General features: G+C 36.3%; 1 protein-coding gene across 3 annotated transcripts in view; it reads right to left on the bottom strand.

Annotated features, from left to right (window-relative positions):
* RSPRY1 (ring finger and SPRY domain containing 1) overlaps positions 1-26,824 on the bottom strand; it is a 49,717-nt gene that overhangs the window by 22,063 nt on the left and 830 nt on the right. For all 3 annotated transcript variants that reach the window (XM_004480032.3, XM_004480033.4, XM_004480031.5), the window contains exons 2-8: positions 15,393-15,894; positions 9,813-9,865; positions 7,448-7,560; positions 6,254-6,380; positions 3,836-3,894; positions 1,330-1,396; positions 787-918 (exon numbers count right to left, since the gene is read on the bottom strand). In XM_004480032.3, coding sequence (XP_004480089.1) covers positions 787-918; positions 1,330-1,396; positions 3,836-3,894; positions 6,254-6,380; positions 7,448-7,560; positions 9,813-9,865; positions 15,393-15,739 — 898 coding nt within the window. In that variant the 5' untranslated portion in view covers positions 15,740-15,894. The remainder of the gene's footprint in view (positions 1-786; positions 919-1,329; positions 1,397-3,835; positions 3,895-6,253; positions 6,381-7,447; positions 7,561-9,812; positions 9,866-15,392; positions 15,895-26,824) is intronic.

Raw genomic sequence — 26,824 nt, forward strand, 5'->3', positions numbered from 1 at the left:
TTCCTATATTCATTATTTGCATGAAACAAAATCAAAATTGCAAATTTCAGAATTATTCTTTAACTGGCATTACTTAGGATGTGGACTAAACTCCTCTCCACGTCGTGGTAAAAGCAGAGGTTATGTGTCCAACTGTGCTTTAGCACAGTGCTAACTATTTAGGAAGGATATAGGAATAGTATAGTTGTTTTTTTTTTCAGCCCTAGAAGCCCTTGAAGGAGTCTGAAATACAGTTTTGATATATAATACTCATGGAGAATTAGCAAATGATAACAGGCAGTATATTTTTGAATACTTAACTAGTGTCTTGAAAAAGGCTTAGGAGAATTCAGAAGAAAAAAAAAAGTCAGGAATGACCCTTCATGGTGTAGGTAAGACATGACTTGGGTTTTGAAGAGCAAAATTGGGATAGGAAGAAGAGTAAAGAGAGGGAATTCCAAGTGAGGGAACAGGCCCAGACACAGGAATGATCTGGATCTCTGTATCTGTTTTGGGAAGAACTGATGAGGTACTACCATATGATTGAAGTCACTGATAGAGCAGAAAATGAGGTACCAATAAAGGTTTTTGAATAGGAGAGTGCTATAATTAGAAGCATTCCACCTCATTCTTCTCTGAAGGATCCTGAGGATACTTTTCTACAGGAATATATCCAACCTTACCAATTGAGGACTTTATAAGGAAGGATTCAGAGTCACTACTACAAAAGGAAGACCAATGAGCCTATAAAAGAAATGGATTTGGAAATGGAAACTGACATTTTAATAAAGGATAACACCCACTTACAGAGATTGTCTAAGCTCCACTGGGCACAGAAACCAACTTGACGCTTTAAATAATCAGGATCATCAGTCCAGGACTCCAATGTGATAAGCCGGTCACTAATACTGGATTCAGAGATAGTCAATTTATTTTCACCTGTTTGGAGAACCATAAACCTTGAATTAACAATGAAAGAGTAGGGCAATTTACTGGGCAGATTAGTTGGTGGTAAAGAGCAAGGAGAGGAACTTGGAGCACTTTTAGAAACTAGAATAGACTTCTATTATAGTTCCTAGGAATAGCACAGCCCAAGAGCTTTGACTGTTTTCTAGAAAGTAGCAACCCATTACTACATTTTTAACTATAAAAAGTGGGTAATCATAGCCATCAAGTTTTGACTCCTTGCCTTGTCCTTGTTACAACTCTCTGGCCTTGACATTATCTAACCATATGAAAATGGAATGTATGCATGTCTGATCAAAGCATAGTCTCACCCAGTAATCAAGAAAAACAGTATTTTAAACAACTAATATAAAGGTCATTAATGCAAGTAGTCACTATACCTACTTGTCTGTGCAAACTTTTCCAGTGCGATAAGTGCAAAAAGCATGACTGTGGGGTGGGACTGTAACTTCTGAAAGACAAGAAGACATAAAAAAGAAACACACAACAAAAAACACATCATTCCACTGCAGAGGCAGCAAGTTATCAATTTCATTTTCTGGTTCAATATGTGCTACTAGAACATTCAGAAATAAATTTCACTCATTCAAGTCCTAGACTATCCATTAGGCTAATATTGTTAATGATGAAGAACCAAGACAGAGTCTCCTAATCTTATATTTTTTTCTTGAAGTCTCTGGTTAGTTCATAGGTATAGAAATTTCAAAGGATTGTATTAAATGCATTATGGTTTTTAACTTAGTAAGATTTACTAGGGCTTTATTTTTAATAAATAAAATAATGCTGATTCTTACAGTCATTTAAATACGCAAAACAGAAACCTAGAATTGTAGGTTAAAATGACCTTTTATTCAAAACCCTAAGAAGAAACATTCATCAATACCAAGTTCCAAAATTAGAAATAATGTAATTAATGACTATTGGGTTAATTTCAATCTGTTCCCTGATAGGTGGGAAAGAACAAGTGAGTTGTTTTAGTTAAATTTAAGTTCATGTCAGATGCATTCACTATTAAAGGCAGGTCTGTCTGCTTAACATCATTAACTTCTCACAATCACTCTTACCCACAGGTACATTAAGGAGCTTCCAACATAGCTCTAGGAAATTGGACAGTTCCCTCTTACTTCCCTGGTGCCTAAGTTCTGCAAAGCTCACCTAAGCACCATCCTCCCTGGCTGCAGAGTCTGTTCGACATCCTATTTCTTGCCATATCTACTTTCAATTAACCTGGCTACTCAGTCCTTTTATCCCTGAACTCTATATTCTCTAGTTCGATATTTCACTGCAACCTGTCAGGTACATGGTCATTTCTATCTAGGGGCTTCTGCCTGTAGTATTTTCTTAGCCTAGAAATCTACTTTTTCCTCCTTGGGTATGACCCAGCTGAGGGGCCCCTTCATCAGGAGATCTTTCCTGACTATTCCAGCTCTCACCACCTACACCTCTCTCACCTCCTCAGAACTCCGGCAGCACTTGGTCCGAATGAAGCAATTTTTCCCTTGATCTCATCCCATCATAAATGAGGCTTATTGTCTTGTCTCAGTAGTTTTGCCCCTCAATTAACCACTAAAATTCTTGGGGGCAACTGGCTGCTATTATACTACTTCTGTATCCCCACTACAGTTAGTGCAGTATTTTAGTGTTTAAATACATACTATGTAGGTGTTGAAAAATAAGGTCTCTCAGATCAGGGTTTTGAAAAGGCCAGTGCTCACCGGATCTCCAAAAAAAACTTTTAAAAAATGCAGATCAGTCAAGACTGCAGTCCAGCAGTGTGAGATTGAAAGCCTTATTAGCAAACTACAAGCTTCATAAATAATATATCAAATACCTGTATGCCAATAGTTTTAAGAGCAGTGATGTTAAATTTTCGCATCTTTTTTCTGTGGTGTGCTTTCTGTGTCTAACACTAAATTCTTCCCTATCCTCACATAATAATCTCCAGACTGACTTTTTACCCTTACTCTATGTTATAACCTTTTTATGTTATGCCATTTATAATTGGGAGAATAAGGAGAACAGTTACATTATTTCCTCTGTTTTAAAGGATAACGGTTGCTTTTCTAGATATTATGATGGGTACTGAAAACACACTTTGTTTCACTTAATACAATTAGCTTCATAAAACAGGGCATTTGTCCTGGTGTTTTATTAAACTTATATTGATGGTTCCTGTATGGTATTTTAATTTTAGATTTTAATTTTTTTGTGATTTTTTCCCCATTTTGCTCCTTTGATTTTTTTTCTTTTTTTTCAAATGCTGGTATTTTATATATATGCCACAAATCTTCTTTCAATCTCATATACCTTACTATGCCCCAGCAAACAGATGAATGTTTTACCAAAGACCATGTCTGTCCAGTGAACTGTGTTGATTTCTTGTTCTGTGAAATAAAACCTTACACATCACATTAGCTAAGTATTGTAGTTATTTTATTTTATCATTCTTAGTGAATAAAATTACTTCCAGGCTCAAAAAAAAAAAAAAAAAAAGCAGTGACAGGAGACAATGGGGAAGGGAAGGGAAAGAGTAGGGATTTACATACTCTGGGAATGTGACAGTACAGTCTCCTGGCTTGGAATGCCATGTAATTTGCTTTCCATTGTGGCTATCCCTACTACCACTTGGCAGATTTCATGGACATAAAAGAAGTCAATCATAGCAGCTATCTTATGGTTAAATTTAAAACCAGACCAACTTGGCTGTTTTTGCTTGTCACAAATTCCTATCCCAACCTCATTTTTTTTCCAACAGGAGGAAATAATAAATAAAAACTCAGGAAATACCTACAAATAAAATTTATAACTGGTTCCATTCTCTGTGCCAGTAATTTGAGGAAATGCACAATTCTAGATGATTAAGAATAAGTAGCTTTGATGTCTCACTTACCAGACACTGTAGCAAATATTCCAGTATTCCTGGGCTGAGTAAACCTATACTTGCAGGACCTGGACAACACAAAAAACAACAGATAGGATTAAATGTGTCATATTTTCAATCAGTAACTAATAACAAGAAAGCTATTTTGGGAAAATTCTACTCTTTACAAAATACTCACATGCATATTAGTCTCATTTAAGCTTCACTCTCTTGGGTAGGGAATATTACCAGCTCTGTTACACAGCTGAGGAACTGAGCCCACAGAGGGAGGTGACGTACTCCAGGTCACTTGCAGAGCACATGGCAGGCATGGCAGAGTCTGAACCAGCACCCATGAGTTCTGATTTCTTTTTTTTTTTTTTTGAGGTACCAAGGGTCAGGAACTGAATCCTGGACCTTCTATGTGTGAAACTGGTACTACACCGGCCTCCCTGAGTTGGCTCGGTTATCTGCTTTGCTTGTTGTTTGCTTCTGTTTTTTCAGGAGGCACCAGGAACCGAACCTGGGACCTCCCATGTGGGAGTGGGCGCTCAACAGCTTGAGCCACAACCACTCCCTGTGTTCTGCTTTCTAATCCACTGTTTCTTCCTTCCACTATAAATGATATAACTAGTTGAGCTATTCACCTGCACTTTGATGTTAACTTTCCTAAAATGTATAATAATCATAACCAAGTTTAATATCTGCTTCACAGGAACTGATCCAATCTAAAGTTCCTTTTCTTCTTCCCCTACCTTGTATATCTCCATTATCTAGATAAACATGCGTGGATGTGCATATCTTTATTTGTTATAGAGTTAAGCTTTTGCTCTTATTCTTAATTTTAAAGCAAATAAGTAAAACTTTCTTTTTAAAAATTTCCCTCTGGAAATATGCAAAGTTAAAGTAAATTACATTTACCTCTGTGGTCTTTGAGTGAATTTTTTTTTCTAGTTAGTCCCTGTCCCTTGATTTTTAAAAAAAAATTTTTATTCTAGTAAAATATATACAATCTAAAAGTTCCCCTATTAAAACACACTCAAACATATAATTCAGTGTTGTTAATTAAATTCATAGTGTTGTGCTACCATCATCACCATCCATTACCAAAACTTTACCATCACCCTAAACAGAAATTCTATACCAATTAATCATTAACTCTCCATTTTCTACCCCTACCCCAGCCCCTGGTAACATGTATTCTAGTTTCTGACTCTGAATTTGCTCATTCTGATCATTTTCATATCAGTGAGAACATTCAGTATTTGTCTTTCTGTGTCTGGCTTATTGAATTTAACATGCTTTCAAGGTTCATCCACTTTGTCTCATGTATCAAAACTTCATTCCTTGTGATGGGTGAATAATATTCCATTGTATGTACACATCACAATTTGTTTATCCATTCATTGGTTGATGGACAATTGAGTTGCTTCCACTTTTGGAAATTGTGAATGATGTCCCTATGAACATCAGTGTGCAAATATCTGTTCCAGTATCTGTTTCCAATTTTTTTAGGTAAATAATCTAGAAGTGGGATTGTTGGGTCATGTGGTAATTCTATATTTAACTTCCTGTGGACCTCCTAAACTTGTTTTCCACAACAGCTATACCATTTTACATTCTGATCAACACAATAGTGTTCCTATTTCTCCACATCCTCTCCAACACTTGTTATCTTCCATTTTTTTAAAAAAGTAGCCATTCTGGTGGGTGTGAAATGGTATCTCATTGTGGTTTTGATTTGCATTCCCTAATAGCTAATGACTTTTGAACGTATTTCCATGTGCTTGTTGACCATTTGCATATCTTCTTTGGAGAAACGTCTAGTCAAATCTGTTGTCCATTTTAAAACTGGGTTGTCTTTTTGTTGTTAGTTGTAGGATTTCTTTATATATCCTGGATATTAAGCCCTTATTGGATATGTGGTTTCTAAATATTTTCTCCCATTCTGTAGGTTGTCTTTTTGCTTTCATGATGGAGTCCTTTGATTGACACACAAAAGTTTTTCATTTTGATGAGGTCCCATTTATCTTTTCCTTTTGTTGTTTGTGTTTTTGCTATAAAGTCTAAGAAACCACTGCCTACCAAAGGCCCCAGAGATGATTCCTATGTTTTCTAGGAGTTTTATAGTTTGGTTCTTATATTTAGGTATTTGATCCATTCTGAGTTGATTTTTAAACATGGTGTGAGGTAGGTGTTCATCTTCAATCTTTTGCATATGGGTATCCAGTTTTCCTAGCACCATCTGTTGAACAGACTATTCTTTTTCAATTGAGTGGACTTAACTCTGTAGTCTTTTTTTTTTCCCCAGTTAGTCCCTGTCCCTCAATCTTTCTTTAAAGACACTTCTTTCTGGCACAGCAGGTTTGGTCAAAGACCTGCAAGTGCCACCTTCCCCTTAATATCAAACAACTTAACATCTGCCTTTGTGGAGCTTCCCGAAGTTACCTGCTAGTTTCTCAGCCAAGCAGCCTAGGACTGCAGATGTGTTCCTGTGTTTGGCAGGATGGCCTGAGTCCTGGCAAGCTACTTCTCCATTTAAATTGAGAATTTCAGTCAATTTCTGGAGTGCATCCTAAAAACAGAATGCACAGGTGGACTTGACATATACACTACTCAGTTCTTTCCAAGATAATTTTTTGATATATAAGTTATATCCAGGTGTTAAATAAACTTAGAATCATCAAACAAAAATAATAAAATGTATCCAATTACATCATCATTGATGGGAAATATTTGATCAACCTGAAAGTTACATGAATTGCTAGATCCCATTTCACTCATAATACTGTGTTAAATATATGCTCTGTAGTCTATAGTCTTGAATAACTAAACAGATTAAACCCACGCAAATGCCAATATGATCAATCAATAGCTTTAGGGTTTAGGGACAATGAAGTATAGTTACTTCTCCAAAATATTTCACCAAGCAAAAACAAATCCCACCAGAGTTTCCAAAGCAAATTAAAACAGAACCCTCTGATAAGTCTAGGCAAAAGTCAATTCATCAATGATGAGGCCAAAGACTTTTCCCTTCTGTCCATATATTTTTCCATGCTGTTTCAAATGTCTGAAGTTTAAACAGATACATGAAAGATGCCAGAATCCAAATTGTAAAAATTGAAAAAAATAAAAAAGAATTTGTTAGTAACATATGGACTAAGGCAATGAAAGTTCACTACTATTGTTCTATATGTGAGGGATAATCAAGGTTACATTAATTCTTATTATGTTTGAATACAACTCAAAAATGCTTTCAGTATAACAGTTTTCCCTCTTAGAAAATGTTTTAAAATTTTTTTGTTATGAGGAAATTTCTTAGAGAAAGATAAAAAAATCAGCTAAGCTGTTGAACATTCTCTTCTAATTTTAGAACAAAGATAGCCATTTCAGATGCAAATCTTCTATTTTTAATATTTTTATGTTTGAAACTAAAGCATTCATAGTAAGCTATTAAGTAGAAAGAGGATGTAGCATCTCATTAGTAATTAAAAAAAAACAAATTTAAATGATAAAATTAATAGTTAATAAAACAGAGTCCCAAAAGTATAAAGAAATGCATTACATCAAATGTTCTTTGTGGTCACTCATTCTGGGCTTAAGCATAGATAAGAGTTTCATAAAAGATAAGTATTAACTTACTTTAGTTGGCAGTGGACATTCATCTAGTAACAATGTTATAACAGCTGGTCCCAATGGATCTTCCAATGGAATAACTCTAATTAAAGACTGGACAACATCCAACCATCCTTCATCTGTGAACAAATCAAGAAGTTTATACAATGGAGTCATTATTTTAAAAAGGTGAAAATGTATTAAAAAAAAGTCACACAAGATGACGTCACATTAAAATAAAAACACTTTGGCCTTCAACTTGTAGCTTTTAAGTAGCTAATAATACTTGACATGGACATAACTGCTAGTTATCCTGACAGAATCAAAGAATACTAATTTACGGGAATCTGATGGTTCTTGGACATCTTGATTTGGAGAAAATTCAACCTGTAGTCCTTGGTTCTCAAATTATGATAAAATAGTTTTAAGCATCTCGTTTTGCTACATAGGAGTTAACTGAGAAGATGAAATAGTTCAGAAATACTTCTCTATAGGAAATTGAGGGATGATGAAAAAAAATATCCTCCCCATCTAAAACAGTTATGGTCAAGGACCTATCAATTCCAAGGGGAGAAAAATATATATATATAAATATATATAGGTTGGTGCAAAAGTAATTGTGGTTTTGCTTTGTTGAAATTTGTCGTTTGATATTGGAATAAATGTAGTTATGTTATACATCATTTTAGTGTGCATTTCTTGCTTTATGTTTTTTTGGTAACATATTACTTGCTGTTTATTTTACATTTATTTTAGACTATAGAAATGATGTTAGACAAAAAGCAAATGCAATTGATTTTTGTATTTAAGTTCAAAATGGATTGTAAAGCAGTGGAGACGAATCACAACATCAACAACATATTTGGCCCAGGAACTGCTAACAAACGTACAATGCAGTGGTGGTTCAAGAAGTTTTGCAAAGGAGAAGAGAGCCTTGAAGATGAGGAGCGATGTGGCCGGTCATCGTAAGTTGACAACAACCAACTGAGAGCAATCATCGAAGCTGATCCTCTTACAACTACATGAGAAGCTGCCAAAGAACTCAACATGGACCATTTTATGATTATTCGGCATTTGAAGCAAATTGGAAAGGTGAAAAAGCTTGAAAAGTGAGTGCCTCATGAGCTGACTGAAAATAAAAAAAACATCATTTTGAAGTGTCTTCTTCTCTTATTCTCATTTCTCAATAAGATTATGACATGCAAAGAAAAGTGGACTTTATACGACAACTGGTGATGACCAGCTCGGTATATGGACTGAGAATTAGCTCCAAAGGACTTCCCAAAGCCAAACTTGCACCAAAAAAAGGTCATGGTCCTTGTTTGGTGGTCTGCTGCCGGTCTGATCCACTACAGCTTTGTGAATCCCAGCGAAACCATTACATGTGAAAAGAATGCTCAGCAAATCAATGAGATGCACCAAAAACTGCAATGTCTACAGCCAGGACTGGTCAACAGAAAGGGCCCAATTCTTCTCCACAACAACGCCTGACTGCCTATTGTGCAACGGACACTTCAAAAGTTGAACAAATTGGGCTACGAAGTTTTGCCTCATTGCCATATTCATCTGACCTCTTGCCAACCGACTACCACTTTTTCAAGCACCTTGACAACTTTTGGCAGGGAAAACGCTTCTACAACCAGCAGGATGCAGAAAATGCTTTCCAAGAGTTCTCAAATCCCGAAGCACGGGTTTTTATGCTACAGGAATAAACAAACTTATTTCTCATCGGCAAAAATGTGTTGATTGCAATGGTTCCTATTTTGATTAATAAAGATGTGTTTGAGCCTAGTTATAATTTAAAATTCACAGCCTGAAACCACAATTCCTTTTGTACCAATCTATATATATTATTTTTTATACTTTCAAGTGAGATAAAAACTATCCCTGGGAGGTGCAGCCACATAGCCAGGATGCAACATACAGTGCTTAATAAACTTGCACACTGAAATTTCCAAAGACTTTTTTTTTCTGATGTATATGCTAAGTATCTTTGCAATACTGCAGGACGGTCATTAGAGGGTTAAAAGACATTGAAAAGTGATGTTCCATAAATAAAATGTAGATATCTGTGGTTCCCTTGGGTAACTAGAAAAATCTAATTTTGGACTGTGTCCTGTAAAATGAGAGACTGAAAAGTAACCAAGACCCGAAAGTCCAGCTTAGTTTCCTAGTACACAATACCCACTGGCTGAAAATACTGGGAGAATATGGCAAAAGAGCCATTTAAACAGAACACATTCTAGCCCAATCTACATATTTCATAGTATGAAATTAGTAATGCCATATTTCTAAAGAGCAAGTGTTTTCTTTTACTGGGGGTGGGGGGAGTGGGGAGGGAAGATGGTAACATTTCTTCATAATCATTAATTAAGAAATATTTTTAAAATACCTGTTTCTGCCATTTCATGCAATGTAATCATTGAATAGGGAGGTTCCTGATCACTGTAAAACAAACATTCAAGACATCAAACTTGAGGAAACAATAAATTACAATTCCAAATCAAAATTCAAACTGGAAGTGTAGGAGTAGAAAAAGAGAGAAGAAATGGACATGAATGAATTTAGGGGAAGGGATGGAAAAGACACAGCATTAAACTTTTAAGAACAAATGCATGCCATACATGCTCACTGTCCAAGGTCATTAGCTGTGATAACTCATAAATAAAATGGGCAGATGAGCACACATACAGACCACCATATGATCTGAGGAAAAGCATAGGACTAAAACTGGAGACCAATCTACTCTCAGTTTTATCTTTAGGGACCCAGTGTCAGTTGTAACAAGCCGGAAAGGTCAACATCATCTTCCTCATACATACCTTAAAGAAAGGCCAAGAAGAGACAGCCCCAACTGAGAACTTATAGAAGCAAGGGCCTACAAAAACATCTTCATTTTTAAGTTTTCTTCTTTGAAATGTCCCTCATGCTCATACTTCATAAAATGGTGTTAGAAAAGGAAACAAAATTTAATTGAGGAACAATTTAATATTACTAGACACTGCTCTAAGATGGAATTATATACCTTAATTCAGTGGGCTTTCAAAAAATCCGTGAGCCCAAAAACCCTAAGGATGTGTTTTCGGAGAATGTTAATAATGAAATATTTTCCATCAAACAATGCTAAATTGAATTGCTTAAGGAATATACTTACCATTTATTTGTTTTACATATTGTGGTTCTCTGTTTTACTATAGGAAAAAAAAGGCAGCACAAAAACTGTTGTCTTAAGTCACTTAATCCTCACAATAACTCTGTGATATGGGAATTACTATGCTAATTTCACGTACTCATTAGATGCTGGTTGTTTGCCATATCCTGTGCCCTTTCATAACAAAGGAAAATTACTGAAGAGACAAGTTTTAAACAATGTAACTGACAGATACAAACACTTCTGAAGACCAATCTGGCAGTAATGAAATCAAGTATGCATACAGTCAACAATGCCAGAGAAACTCTTAAACAGGTTCACAAATAGATGCACCTGAAACCATTCACTGCAGTGTTATTTGTAAGAACAAAATTTTGGAAGTGACCTAAGTGACCACCACCAGATGAAAGGATAACAAAATATGGTACTTTAAAGCATAAAGAATACTCCCCAGGGGAAAAAAAAAAAAGAATACTCCCCAGCAGTCAGAAACAGTGCTGTAGATTTATATACAGCAACAGAGGTCTCAAACATAGTATTGAAAGATGTTAGAAACTAAGAGCTTGGGAAGTGGATTTGGCCCAATGGACAGGGCATCTGCCTACCACATGGGAGGTCCGCGGTTCAAACTCTGGGCCTCCTTGACCCGTGTGGAGCTGGCCCATGCACAGTGCTGATGCGCAAGGAGTGCCCTGCCATGCAGAGGTGTCCCCCACGTGAGGGAGCCCCACGTGCAAGGAGTGTGCCCTGTAAGGAGAGCTGCCCAGCTTGAAGGAAAGTGCAGCCTGCCCAAGAATGGCGCCGCACACACGGAAAGCTGACACAACAAGAGCCGCAACAAAAAGAAACACAGATTCCAGGTGCCACTGATAAGGATAGAAGCGGTCACAGAAGAACATACAGCGAATGGACAGAGAGAGCAGACAACTGGGGGTGGGGGGAAGGGGAAATAAATAAAAAATAAATCTTAAAAAAAAAAAGATATTTATATAACTACTTCAGTTATATAAATTTTTTAAATCATACACAAAACACTATCTATATATATTCTTCCTCTACAGAGATAAACAGACATGGGAGGCAGATTGGAAGAACATAGCTTACATTCACTTAAATGGCTACCTACTGAAATTCAGAGGTAGGTGTGCAAAGGAGAATGGGATTAGGGAAGAAGTGAAAAATAATAAAATATGACAAAGACTCGCTGACTAATAAGGAATATGAGCAACTCAATTCTATACAAAGATACTAAAAGGATACAGTCATACCCCTGCTATCAAGAACAAGATAAATTCCTTTGTGGAACAGAAAGAAAGCAGAAATTTCTGGTAAGAGGCAGGAGCTAAACACAGGACTACTGCACTCTGGGCTAGGAACTGGGTGGAGGTGATCAGAAGCTCTACGCCTGCAGAGTAGTGGGGACAAAACCCCACATGTGCAGCTTCACTATGTGAGGGGTTCTCTTGCCAGTGAAAAGAGTTGAAAAAAGCTATATAAATGACATTCTGAGCTACAACTGGCAAAAAGCTGCAAGTCTAGAGTAACACAAAAGGCACAAAAAGCTATGCAACAGGACCTGGGTTTCTCTGTGGGATGGGAACAATGATGAACCAATTTTTGGTTCAGTCGTGGACTGCGAGTCCCTGGGACCTATATGGCAAGAACAAAAGTGACAAGCTGAGATGTGCATGAGAGAGCATATGCCTGTGCAAATGAGCAAAAGTTTCCAACAGAAGTCTGCAAACTAAAGTTCCAGAGCACATGAGAAAAACCAATATTAATACTTAAGTATTAAAATTAGCAATCATTAACAATCTGAGGATAAAGTCACTATCAAAAATATGCAAATAATAGATCCTCAAAATGATAGAAAAATGAGTATATTGAAGATTCTCAGTGCTAGAGGAAAAAAAAAACAAAAAGATATAAATCAAGAAAAGACAGAAATAAAAAAAATAGAAATCCTAGAAATGAAATATAGTAACTGAAATTAAAAACTCAGTAGATGATATAATTCCAGGTGGTCTAGAGTTAAGCAGAAAATTTCTGAATTGAAAGAGAATACTGAGAAATTCACTCAGAACACAGCAAAGCAACAGTCAGAGATAATGACCAAGAAATTTCCAGAACGTAAGATATGACTTTAGATTGATGATGTAGAGGATTAAAAATAGACAAGAATAACAGAGAATAGAGCAAAAAAACTTGGTTTAGATGGAGGGAAAAAGAAAACTGGATATAAATGCATGCTGCAAATGGCAATTCATTTCAAAGTAAAGTTGTAGAAAACTAGAAACCAGCCACGACAAAACTTTCCTACAATAATAGCTCTCGCTATGGCATTAGGAAATGTGCTCTCCTCTCAGATCAATGTTATCCTTTCCTAAGCAAACAAGAAGAGAGAAGAGGACAATAAATAAAGATAATTTTATAATTGCAATATCTGCATACATCATTTTAGGTATAATAATTCATACTAAGCCTCCCTGGTGCTATTTCTCATGATCGATTCTAAAAGCCCTATGAACTTTATAGATCATAACAGTATTCTCTTTTAATAGCTTCTAAACAACAAGTTATTTTTCTATATTTATAAACTATCTGAACTGTTTTGTCATTTTCTCCAACATGTCCTTTCCTCATTTGTTCCACATTTGCCTTATTTTTCTACTCTCAGAAGAGTTATGCCTATAATTCAGTAAAAATAGGTTTAAGATAAAATTAGCCTGTTATTTAAAATGTCTCATGTAAGTGAATTATGTGCTTTATCAACAAGTTCACTAATAATTTGAAATACTTTCCTGAGGCTTGGAAATAAAGCCACTACCTGTCCCCATTCCCTCCACCCAATCACTCTCTTTCAAAACATAGGAAAGTCTATTCTGCACCTGTTTTTCCAATGGGTGTAAAGTTAACATTGGTTGTGATTTACTTTCTTATTTGGGAGGGATGACTTTTCATTACAATTTTATAATACAGGAAATAAGTGATTTTTTAAAAAAATTATCATTCTCTTTGAAGGTCAACAAAAAATCCAGTATCTTATTGAGGAGTCTAATGTAGTCTCAAAGGTTTATGGTTTATCTATTAAATATCCAGGTGAACATACTTTAACAGCTTCTAGCCACCTGCTTAACTTTTGGGGCTGTTAATGGCATAGATTTGGTATTCAACTGGTATTTCCTATAAGCATATATTAACATTAAATTAATTCAGATACTAGAATTTCTTCAAAGGCAGATTTTTTTTTAAAGATTTTATTTATTTATTTCTCTTCCTTCCCTCCATTGTCTGCTTTCTGTGTCCATTCGCTGTGTGTTCCTCTGTGTCTGCTTGTATTCTCATTAGGCAGCTCCAGGACCCGATCCTGGGACCTTCTGGAGTGCGAGAGAGATCATTCGCTTGTACCACCTCAGCTCCCTGGTCTGCTGTGTCTCTTATTGTCTCTCTTCTGTGTCTCTTTCTGTTGCATCATCTTGCTGCACCAGCTCTCTGTGTGGGCCAGCACTCTTGCACAGGGCAGCGCTCCACGCAGGCCAGCACTCTGCATGGGCCAGCTCGCCACATAGGCCAGTGTGTGTTCACCAGGAGGCCCTGGGTGTTGAACCCTGGGCCTCCTATATGGTAGATGGGAGCCCAATTGCTTAAGCCATCCACTTCCCCAAAGGCAGATTTTAATAAACATAAGAACTGGTTATGGAGAATATGTATAGGAATCACCTCTTCTAAGCATGCTCTAGGCAGAAGTGTAAAACAACACTAATTTCTATGATGAGTAATAAGGGGAAAATCACTGTAGAATATGCTTCATGCTATAATTTTTGAGGAGCTGAACAAGACTGGATTTTTATAAATGTGATTATCAAATATTTACATACTTAAATTAACTAGTAGGACCTGGAGCACAAAGAACCCATAAATAACTTAAAAACAAAACAAAACAAAACACTATCAACTATTGAGCAATTTTTATGTGCAAGGCACTTTAGAAAATGCTTTATATACATTATCTCATGACAAGCCCTGTAAGAAAAGTACTGTTCCCATTTTATAGATGAGGAATCTGAGGCTTAGAGAAGCTACTTACCTAATGTCACACAGCTCATAAAGGGCTGGGCCAGAATTTTAACCTGGGTCTATCATGGTTCTAAAACTTGTGCTCTCAAACTACAGAACTATACAAACTTGAGTGACAATGTTTTTTGACTTGAATAATGTCTTTTAATGCCACAATTCAATGTTATTCAATCTAGGGTTTTGTATTTAAGAGTTAGACAAAGCAGGGGAAAAAACAAAACAAGTACAGGTGTGCCTGTCAGTTTCAACTTTCAAGCTTCCTCAATGAACCAAAAGAGGTCCAAATAAGGGATGTAAAATAAGGAAGAGGATGAAAACTCTCCTAGATCTATGTCCTCAGGTTGCTAACAGAAGTTGTGTTTACCCATAATTTTTGTAAAACAACACATCTTGACTCTGGTCAGTGGGATAAATAGGCAAGCACTAATAAAACCATTTCCTATTGTATAGCTAGCAACACATTCACTCCATTTTTATTGTAACCTCTAGTGAAGATCATAGCTTTAATTAGTGTTTTCTCTACAGAAATGTTTAGACATTTCCTGACAGGAGTAGATGTTAGCAAGTAAAAACTAATACCTTATAATTCAGTCTACTATCAGAGGAGAAATAAAATAGTATCCCTTGCCCTATGAACACAAGGCTTGGTGAATACATCCTAATGAACTAAAAGAGTCTAAGGGTCATAGCTCCTGCTAGAACACTTTTCATTACATAAGAGATGATTGTGAGTCAGATACTTACTTATCTACAAGAGTCCGTATTACTGCCAGTGTATCCAGCACCAGTCCATCTACATTTTGTTTCTTTCTCCTGGGCTCATGTGGTCCTCGGCCCCTCCGTGGTGGCCGAACAGGGTCCCGGGGTTGGCTCCTTGTATCAGCAGTGGGTACTACACTGTTCTCGGCCTGCTGCTGCTGGGTGTCAACATTGTCTTCTGCTCCACTGTCATCTCGGCAGATACAGGAATTGCCCATGGTAGTGGTGCCTCTAGTCCCCAGAAAGTGGGCTAAGTGAGCCTCAAGAGTCAACAGCAGACCTTGGCCAAGGCTTCTGCTCACTAAGAACACGGCCCAACCAAAGACAATCATTTAGGTAGTTTTCAGTTTTCCAACTACTGTTTTCATAATCTGGAGTTGAAGAACTTGCATCCTATTTGTTTTTAACAACTGAACGCCAAAGGAAGTTATGGATCTGATATCCAACATTATCAACTACAAGGAATCCTGGTCATCCAGTGGCAGTTCTAAAGGAAAAAGAGGAAAAGAAAAGGAAAAATCAATCAGAGACCCTTGACTTCTCAATTACTCAAACTTTCCTGGCTTGATTTTTATAGGTATTAGGATTAAAATGAATCATCTTTGGTTATTTTTATAGGTATCCAAAACAAACTGGCATCTTTGACTAACAGATCATCACAATCAATTGATAATTTCTTTTTGTCATTGTATTTTAAAGTTGTTCTGCTAAACCAATCATATCCTTGCTAAGAATTACAAAAGTTAAAATTTTTTATTTTTTTAAATTTTTAAGGAGGTATCAGGGGTTTAGCCCAGGACCTTGTACATGGGAAGCAGGCACTTAAACTACTGAGCTACACCTGCTCCCTAGAATTGATTTTTTTTTAAAAAAGAACATATATGCAGTTCTTCTCATATAGGAATATATTACAATAATGTGTGCAATTTTTAAGGGCTCCTTTTGTAAAGAAAAATGAATTTTCTCAATTTAAAAATATGGGAAACTTTAATATGTTTCAAATAAATTATCTAATTACAGATATTTGTTGTTAAAAGGCTATGATACAAATGTGATAGCACCAATTTGCTATCAAGATGAATAAAAATTAAAAGATCTAATCTGCTTAGAGCTCCCATTTGGAGACTCTCAAGAATTTACAGATATCATACAAGTAGTTACAAAATTTTTCTGTTAGGTAAGCAAGACTGTTTTGGGAAGGCAAATTTATATCACGAAGTTACATATTCACAAAGAACAGTTTGCTGCACAACACCTCTGCTACAAAGTTAAGATTAAGGTGCACCAATTCTCTTTGTCTGCAAGTACTAAGCATTTTGTGTGCCACAGACCTTGCTAAAACTGGGAGAATAAATATGAACTGGCAAAATCACTGCCCTCCAGGAATTCATGGGTGTCCATTCTCATTCCAGAAAGTATGTTTATCATGAAAAAGCTATCATCTAAAGATAGGAAGTTTTTCATTATGCTGGAAACTCTGGTTAGGTTCTAAAAAGAAGTAAAGATTTGGAAGCAGGTGACTGACATGGGGATGGTTTGTAACAGAGAGTAGAAAATCATGCCCAGATCTGGAGACTAGGACACATAAGGGATATACAAACACTAGTGTGTACTCTCTATTCAACATTTGGTTACTTACTATTATTTCCTCCTATACTGAACACTGACTGGCTCAGGAATAGATATAAATAAAATTTATAATTCAGAACTAGAAGCAAGAGAAATAATATTTCCATTATTCTGGACAAATTTTCAGCAAATTCTTTTCAATATTTGTCCATTTTAATTATTGCCCATAGGTAAAATAGAAAGAAAAATAAAATATATAATATGTAAGGATATAATATATGTTATTTAAACACACATATACACATATAAAGGGAGTAGAAAAGAGAGGAGGGAAGGGGGGAAGGAAGAGAGGGGCGAGGAGACAGACATAATCTTCCTCCAGAGATTACCAAAACAGCAATGACTGGGTGAAATTTTACCACAGATACTTTGTCCCCAAACACCAGTCAGGCTGTCTCCAAAATTTGAAGACTGTACTTTAAAAGGATGTGACTGGGAAGTGTACGTGGCTCAACTGATAGAGTGTCAGTCTACCATATGGAGGGTCCAGGGTTCAATCCCCAGGGCCTCCTGACCCATGTGATGAGCTAGCCCATACGCAGTGCTGACACATGCCAGGAGTGCTGTGCCACACAGGGTGCCCCATGTGCAAGGAGAGCTCCCCACAAGGAGAGCCACCCTGTGTGAAAAAAAAACACAGCCCACTCAGGGGTGGCGCCGCACACACGGAGAGCTGACGCAGCAAGATGACTCAACAAAAAAGACACGCAGTTTCCCAGTGCTGCTGGATAATGGAAGCGGACTCAGAAGAACACACAGCGAATGAACACTGAGGGGTGAGAAATAAATAAAATAAATCTTTAAAAAAAAAAAAGGATGTGACTGAAGTATAGGTAGGAAGATGCTGCAAGGACTTAGCTGGAAATCGTTTTTTAAAAGAGAACTCATTCTAAATTAGCAAAGAGTTGAAATAATGCCATTCTTTGTTGGCATTATTGAAGAAATTCTACAATTTCTTCCAGAGGGTAATCAAGAGATTTCAGTGCTTAAACAGTCAAAATAAAAAATAACTTTTATGGGTTCCTGATCTGATAAATTGTGCTGGTGTCTGAGAAAGACCAAAAGCAAAACTTGAGAAGCCACAGAGAAAGTGCTGTCGGCATGATTCTGATGAGAGAAGGCAAAGAATCCAAAGTTTTCTAACAGGTCTGCCAATGGGCAGTAACCCAGCTCATATGCCACTAGAGTACTTGAAATATTTCCCCTTAAATGTAATATTTTTTAAAAAATTTTATCTGTTAATTTTTAAAATTACAAAATGAATGTGTTCATTTTAACAACACAAATGCTGCACAAGTCTATGGAACAAAAAGTGGAAGCCCCCTTTTTGTTCCACCTAAGCTTATTTCCTTTTCCAGAGGTAAGCCCTACTAAAGCAGCTTCATGTGCCTGCTTCCACACTTTTTCTTACGCACTTATAACTTAGTTTTGTTTTTTTAAACCTAACCAGGGCAATGCCATAAAGACTGTTCTGTGATTTGCTTCTATCACTTAGCACATCTTTCTATACCAGCATATAGAGCTACCTCAACCTGATTAAAGGGTATAAAAAATCCATACTATGGATTATTAATAGGTTCTGAACTATTATGCTAATCACTCATGACACTTTCCTAAGAAAAGAAACTGAAAAGTTTGGGTGATGAAGCTAAATTATTAGACAGCATTGTTTAATCTTATTCAAAAAAAGCATTATGTGGACTACTTTGCAGTGATTATAGTTTGAAAGACAGCACACAGTCTATAGATCTTTACAGGCTCTCAGAGACCACCTACAGAACAGTGCATGAACTTTGCAGTCGGAAAGACCTGGACACAAAGCCCAGCCCTGACACATTTACTAGCTATGCCTAATTCGTCCTAATTAAACTAAGGCTGTTTCCACACTTAAAAAAATGGAGACAGTAATAGTACTTACCTCACAGAACCATTGTGAGGAGTAAATGAAATAGTACATGTAAAACATGTGGCACAATGTCTAAGACTTAAGCTGGATCCAAAAATGCAGGATGCAGGTATAAAATGAACATGCTGCTAAATCAGAAGTAACTAAATAATTTGAGAAGTGGGGTCTCTGGATTAAGACTTGAATCACCAATGAAGAGCCAACCCCTCTTATAGAATTCATCTATCCTGTACTGAATAACTTTTACTTATCCGCGCTTACTGCATCATCTAGACTTTTATCTAGACTTTTAGACTAAGAACTAGGAAGGGACTTTGGCTTAATCATCCCATTGGTGGCATTATAATCATTTAGGTTCCTAATTAAAATTCAAATTCCTGGTCTCACACTCCAAATAGCCAGTATGACAATTTCTAGCATATGACCCAAGCATGCGTTTCCTTAAAAACAGTCAGGTCTGGAAACCACTAAGTTGCTGAACCTGACACAGGACCTGTTGGAATAGGTAGGACCTACCATTGACTAAATGAAGAGACAAATCGAAACACACTGAAGATCATACTAAAGGGTGATTCTTTTGGGGTCAAAAGTGCCAATCTCTCCAGAAAAATGAACTGTGACTATCTTTAAACATAGGTCTCTGGAGAGGACATCAAAATAACAGTTAGATTACAGTGACTCTCCATTAACGATTATGTATAGTACATTATCAACACAATGAAAAAAAAAAAGTGCCATATATTTCTCACCAGATCCACCCCATGAAACATCTTCATGAACCAAGATGGTACCTTGCTTATGGGAAATATCATCCAAGCGTTGATAGACAGAATAGAATGGAAAATAAATAAGACTAGAGATTATACTTCACCATAACCATGAAGGCCACTTAGGCTCAGATGGTCAAGTCAATTTTGAGGGAAAAAGAAAGCTAGTCGTGTAACTTAAACATATATATAAATATTAGATTATATGGCTGTAGCCATCAGTCATCGACTGGTTTAGTAATAATTTTATCATTGGATGCCTCTGCTTAGGATAAAGACTCTTCTTACCATCTAAATGGCAATACTTTAAAATTATGCTCTTGATAAGCACTTTGCTGCAAGAACAAAATTATAATCAACATTTTATTTGCAAATGTGTTTCTCTGAAGGATGGCGTTATTAATTTTAATGCTGTTTTAAAAGACTATTCTCGGGAAACGGACTTTGGCCCAGTGGTTAGGGCGTCCATCTACCATATGGGAGGTCCGCAGTTCAAACCCCGGGCCTCCTTGACCCGTGTGGAGCTGGCCATGCGCAGCGCTGATGCGCGCAAGGAGTGCCCTGCCACGCAGGGGTGTCCCCCGCGTAGGGGAGCCCCACGCGCAAGGAGTGCGCCCGTGAGGAAAGCCGCCCAGCGTGAAAAGAAAGAGCAGCCTGCCCAGGAATGGTGCCGCCCACACTTCCCGTGCCGCTGACAACAACAGAAGCGGACAAAGAAACAAGACGCAGCAAATAGACACCAAGAACAGACAACCAGGGGAGGGGGGGGGGGGGATTAAATAAATAAATCTTTAAAAATAAATAAATAAATAAAAGACTATTCTCTTCATTTCTACATCATTTATAATTTATTAGATTTTAATCCTGTTTTAAAAGACTATTCTCTTCATTTCTACATCATTTATAATTTATTAGACTTTTATATTTCACATTTTTTAAAGCTGCTCTGAGAGAGAAAAAAAATCAAACTTGGGTTCTCAGAAAGTTTAGTGTCAATGATGTGAGGTTTTGGTATTCACTGCCAGTACAAAATACAGACCTCCACCATCATAAACGGCTCAGCACAAAAACATTTGGCCAGCTCTCCCTAATAAATGGTCCAGGAATCAATGATTCATCTTTTAAATATTTGCTTTTATCCAATCATAATTCAGTTCAGTGACAGAATACTTTCATTTATTGAAAATAAGACTTCAGGATTATGCTGCCAAGAAAGGAGAAGCTGGTTAAATGAATGACCACAAGGAAGAAAAAAACAAGACTCCAGGCACAAAATTATTATTGCTGTCATCCTTACTTCATCATTCCAAAATAGTGCTATAGGATGCAGCATATTTTTCCAAACCCTCCCAAAGTCTAAATCACATAGTATGAACAGCAATAATACTGGACATTTTAATGATTTTCTCTCACTAGAAAATGTTCTCAGATTTTCCCTAAGACAGTGAGTGTCTTAGAAGTGATAGCTTCTGGTGTCACTACCACTGATCTTTTAGTATACTTGCTTTATGGCATATCTACCCACGTTTCTACTCATCATTAAACCATCTAATATTTTTATGTATTCTAAAGTAAACTGCAAACATTACCTATAAAAAATACAGCACAATGTATAACTAAGTAAACTTTAATATCTACTTTTTGAGGTAAAATATACATTTATTGAAGTGTGCAAATCTTAAGCATACATGTGCTGAGTTTTAACAAATGTATACACCTGTGTAATGGAATCCCATCAAGATAGGTAACATGACCCAGAAATACTTACTTTTAAAAATATCCTGCACAATACTCCAAAATCATAATTTTCTTACTAAGCATTATGTTTAAAATGGGGAAAACTTAGAGGTCAACAAGATTATTTCATATTGCAAGTAAGTAGATAAAAAAAAGTGGATTAAATATCAAGAGTACACTTGCCAGTTGAAATAGAAACTGCCTAAAACATGTTTTAACAAGTGTTTCTGTCTCTAGATTCTGAAATATCTGGTATTTTGTGAGGGGAGGAGAGAAGGGGAAGATTGTAAAATATTTGGTTGGAATTTCACTTAGCCCTTCAAAAACAAAGGCAGCCTCAATAAGGTAATTTTACACATCATCAGGTATCCAGAACTTTCTATCTGCAGGGGCTCTCTGCTTTTCCTACCTTTGCACTGAGATTTTGAGATTTAAGTCACACAGGGTATTATTATCCCCCAGCTTTGGTAACTTTCAAGTAGGCTGCGAAAAGCACTGGTTGACTTTGATACTTGTCTTATGCACTGGGGTTGATTTTACAAAGAACACCTTTGGGGGTAGGGTGGGAAAGTAGGTAATTTTTCTGATTGAACTGTTAGGGAAAGAGTATCTAGAAAACATGATCCTAAAATGTTCACAGGTTTTTAACCAGTAGCAGTGGTATCTCTGACAGGTAAAATTTGCAGCAGAAAGATTATAGAATACAGTCCTGACCTTTTTTAAAAAGTACAAAGGAAAAAAGTCAAATCCTTTTAGCATTTAAAAATTTTATTAAAAAATAAAGCTGAGGTCTGGGATAGAGTAAGGAATTTCCAGAATCAAATTTTAATAGTAAAATAGGAGAAGTGAATAATCCCTGCCTTTAGTCTCAAGGATTGAAAAATTTGCCTTGGACCCAAAAAGGAAATAGGAAGAATTGAGGCAAGCGCTAATGATGGCTGCAGTACGGAGGAGAAAAACAAATTTAATAACTCCATACTCTTTGGGACCTTTTCCCTCAGAAGACAAAATAACAGGAAATCATATAGCCATGTTATTCAAACACGTACATGATTCACAAATTTGAAGGAAACAGATTTTTCTATTACAGAAGAATGCTTTGATATTAAGAAAGGCAAACAAAATGTGTAGATGCCATGAATAACAACCCTTCCTTAATGAGATCTACCTCAAATGGAAACATTCAATTGCATATCCAGAACCTAGTAAGGCATTCGATAAATGCTTTATTATTTTTTTAAATAAATGCTTTAATTGAATTTATTCTAAAAATCTATAAAAACTGAAAACGTTTTCAAAATATTTACCACTTTGAAAAGTGAAGACATTGTCTTTCAATAAACATGTACCCAATGCTTATATGCTAGGGACTAGGCAAGAGTGAGGAAAGAGATGATACCTCATGCTCTCTGCAAAAAGAACTGGGATTAGGGATGAAGAACAATACACTTAACATATGGATAAAAACCTACGGGTAAAGCTTCAAGTCCACTACAAGGAAGCCTCTCACTCTAACATTTTTCTAGTGGAAAAGAAATTTGAAAAGAATTGAATTATCTCCATACAACCAAGTTTTTAAATGATTACACAGTATATATTTCTGCATTAGCAAAAGGAGAACAGGTGATTTTGTTTGAATTGCAACACATTCATGTCTTAAGTCAAAAAGTTGGTACAAATTTCCCCAACTCTACAGTTTAACCAATAGTCCCATAAATTAAACTGATAAAGAGTAAGCTAACTGGAATTTTAATGTAAAACAAGAGGAATCATAACGTAAAAGCTAACTGGTAATTTTAATGTAAAACAAGAGGAATCATAACGTAATGTAAAACAAGAGGAATCATAACGTAAAACAAGAGGAATCATAACGTAATGTGAGACAATACAGCTGATGCACCCCAAATTCAGCAACCTTCCTTAATATTGCAGGAAACCTTGTGCTGCAAATGAGTTGTGAGGAGCTCTGCACTGGTGCCAAATTTCTGAGGGCACACTGTCTAGAAGGACAAGGTATTAAGAGACATTGGTAAACTCTAATATTGTGCTAGTTTTGATTTGTAAATGAGTATACCACATTTTAGTAACCCTTAAATAATTCGCTTGGCAAGTTATTAGTAAGGAGTTCTTAGTCAGTCATAAAGAAGTATGAATAACTATGAAGCAATAAGAACTTTTAAAAAGGAGCTGTATTTCCTATGAGGAGGGTTGGGTAGGAACCATAGTTTGAGAATCATTGCCTTAAGAAACCACAGGAAAAGAACCTTCATTCTTCAGAAGGTAGGAGAGGTTAAAAAACAAAAAAACAAAACTAACACTGAAACATTAAACATGAGGTAATAAACTTGCTGAGGAAGGTATTTCAAAGCTTCTATTTGAGGTGTATAAGACTCAAGAAATTATGCTTGAGGAATAATGAAATAATTCTAAATTTTTCTGTGATGATGAATGCACAACATTGTGAATATACTAAAAGCCATTGATTACACACTTTAGATAGATTGTATGGCATGTGAATATATCTCAATAAAATTGTTTAATAAATAACTGTGCAAGAATAGCCAGAAATAGCAGCTATCTACAGCAGGGGAAACAGAGAGATTGAGAGGTGAAGAATTTTCTTGTCTTTTATCATTATTACTGAACTAATGAAAATGCTCTAATAATGACTGAAATGATGAAGGCACAACTATGTGATTATATCAAATAACACTGATTGTACACTTTGGATGAATTACATGTTTTATTAATATACATCCATAAAATTGATTTGTTGAAAAAAGAAATTATGCTTGAAAACTGTAATTTCGAGAAATAAGAAAGCTACATACATTCCTTAACAAATTTAAGGAGTACATCAATTCCTTGCTATCTTAAATGTATCCTTAGTTTTGAAAACCTCAGAAGGTACAAAAGGGAATCTTCTCCATGAGTCTACCACATATTTATAAGGTAACTTTACCTGATTTTGCCTTGCATATAATCACACATTTATCTAAAGTTACTGCTTTTTCATATTTAACCAGCAAACATTCCCTTTTGGAATGGACACTGATAGTAAAATATAACAAATACATACTTTTTTTTCTAATCCTAAGATTGGAAAGAAAACAATTTCAAAAGATGACTTACTGAATAAACAAAAGGAAAAATATTCCTTCTTTGAACTCCTAAAAGTCGTGGCCCAAACTTTAGCATTCACTTCTTCCTATTACTCTGTTTCTCAATTTTCTAATTATCCTAACATAATAGTAAATGCCTTGAAAATTCCAAAAGTTTGAAGAGAAGCTAAACTGATTGTTTACTAACCCCAAACAGCTCTTCTGAAAGATATCATTGGTTGCATTGTGGATCCCATCTATGGTGCCCATTGACTTTCCACTTACCTTAGCAACCATGTGACTATCACATCTGCTTTACAAGGATCCACCTCAAAACAAAATTTCCAACTTAGGAGTGTAATAGTGATTACCATTATAAAGAACTCCTGACAATTTCTCCAAATTATATACATAACAGAATAAGATGCCAAAGTGACTGCTAACTTCATTATTAAACAAATTATTTCATTACTAGGGAAAGTATACACAATTCTTGATAGATTTACTCAAACTTGTAGAGTTGAAATAGCCTGGTGTAAACGTCTATCAGGAACACAAACAACTTTTTTTGTTGTTGTTGTTACACTCTTGCTAAAACATAATTCACAGTTGTATTTCTTCTATTCACTATAGAGTAACTTACTATTATACAAAATGCTAAGTTTTAATTTCCCCTTGATACTTGGCTAATGTACTAAATGAAACGTTATTTTGCTGACAAAGCAGAAATAGTCCACAGAGTATAGAGAACACTTCCTATAATCAATAACTTAAAAATAATCATGGGGTACAGAAATAATGAAGCATTTGTTAAAACAGCAAAAAGAAGGACACAGAAAGACATTAATTTCAGCACATGGGGACAACATGTATGTGGGAAATCAGAAAGCTCCCCAAATCACCACAATGATTGTTTTTAAAAGACCCATAGAATATAAGATTAGAAAAACAGGAAATGCAGATCAGTTTTTTTTTTTTGGTAAACAAACAAAAATACAACTATTTCAAAAATCACCAAATAAAGTATTCCAAATTTGGAAAACCAGCTCGAACAAAAGCCACTAGCCAAACATTAAGGAAATGTCACACACAAAAACAAGTAACCTCATAGAGGGATCTGCAAAGCAAGATGCCATTCCAGGAAATGCGAACTCTTTATGAGATGAAAACAAAGTAAAGAGAACCATCATGTAAAAAAAATTTAAACGCTGATCTCCAATGTGCCTCATAATCTGTAGTCTGGGGCTACCCACAGTATAAGGCATAACATTTATGGAGAAAAATGTAAGGTGGTCTCATTCACAAAATCACACCTGAGGGAGGAAGCATGATAATCACTACCTGCAGACATCCAAAGGCCCTGCCTGAATATACACAAAAAAAGGGAGGTGGTTTACAACATTGAGATCACAATTACTTGGAAGAAAATTTCAGCTGTCAGGGAAAAACTTCCTGAAGGAAAAGATTATATTATAGTGCCAACTCCTGCCAGCCACATCAGAAGTTCAAAGTAATTTAAAACCCCAGGAGCAAAAACTGGAAATTTCTCCACCCCCATCTAGGCAGGGGATGAAATCATGGGTTTTGATGATAATATGACATAAGAAGCTGTGAACCTTGAAGCTTTCAGTACAGTATGGCTCACAGCACGCCATAGGTGATCAACAAAAACTAAAACTGTTACTACTAATCCCTTGTATTTACATAATGCTTTACAATTTAGAAAGTACCTTCACTTTCATTCCTCAATAGCAACCCTTTCGGTGGAGAAATCTCAATACCTTACTTCCACACAGTTTGTAGTTTGTAAAGTACTTGTCACTATTTTACAGAAGAGCCCCACGGAGGTTAGGTCACTTATCGAAGGACAAGTAAATGGGGGTGAGGAGTCTGGAAAACTGCAGAACTCTCCTCAGCCAATAATACTTTCAGTCCTTAAAAGTCCAAAGTACAACACTACAGGGAGAGCAACCTCATTCACACAGCTACTCCTCTGCCCCAAGATAGGACCGCGGAGTCTCCGCGAAGTATATCTGCCTCGTCAATCTCCCCAAAGACAGGGAAACTGAGGCAACAGTCAGCGAAAATGGCTAATCCAGACTCGTGCAGGGGTTGTTGACAGGATGGACTCCCTCACTCACCTGGGCCCAGAAGGATTAAATCCTGTGTCTGGGACACCTGGTCGGTCTCTAAGAGAGGAAAGAATCCTTGCCATCTTCCCTCTTGTATTCCCTACTCGGCTTTCTTAGGGGGAAGAGGGCTCTTCTTCCCAGAACC

Source organism: Dasypus novemcinctus, chromosome 18, assembly GCF_030445035.2.
Source record: "Dasypus novemcinctus isolate mDasNov1 chromosome 18, mDasNov1.1.hap2, whole genome shotgun sequence".
NCBI lineage: Eukaryota > Metazoa > Chordata > Mammalia > Cingulata > Dasypodidae > Dasypus > Dasypus novemcinctus.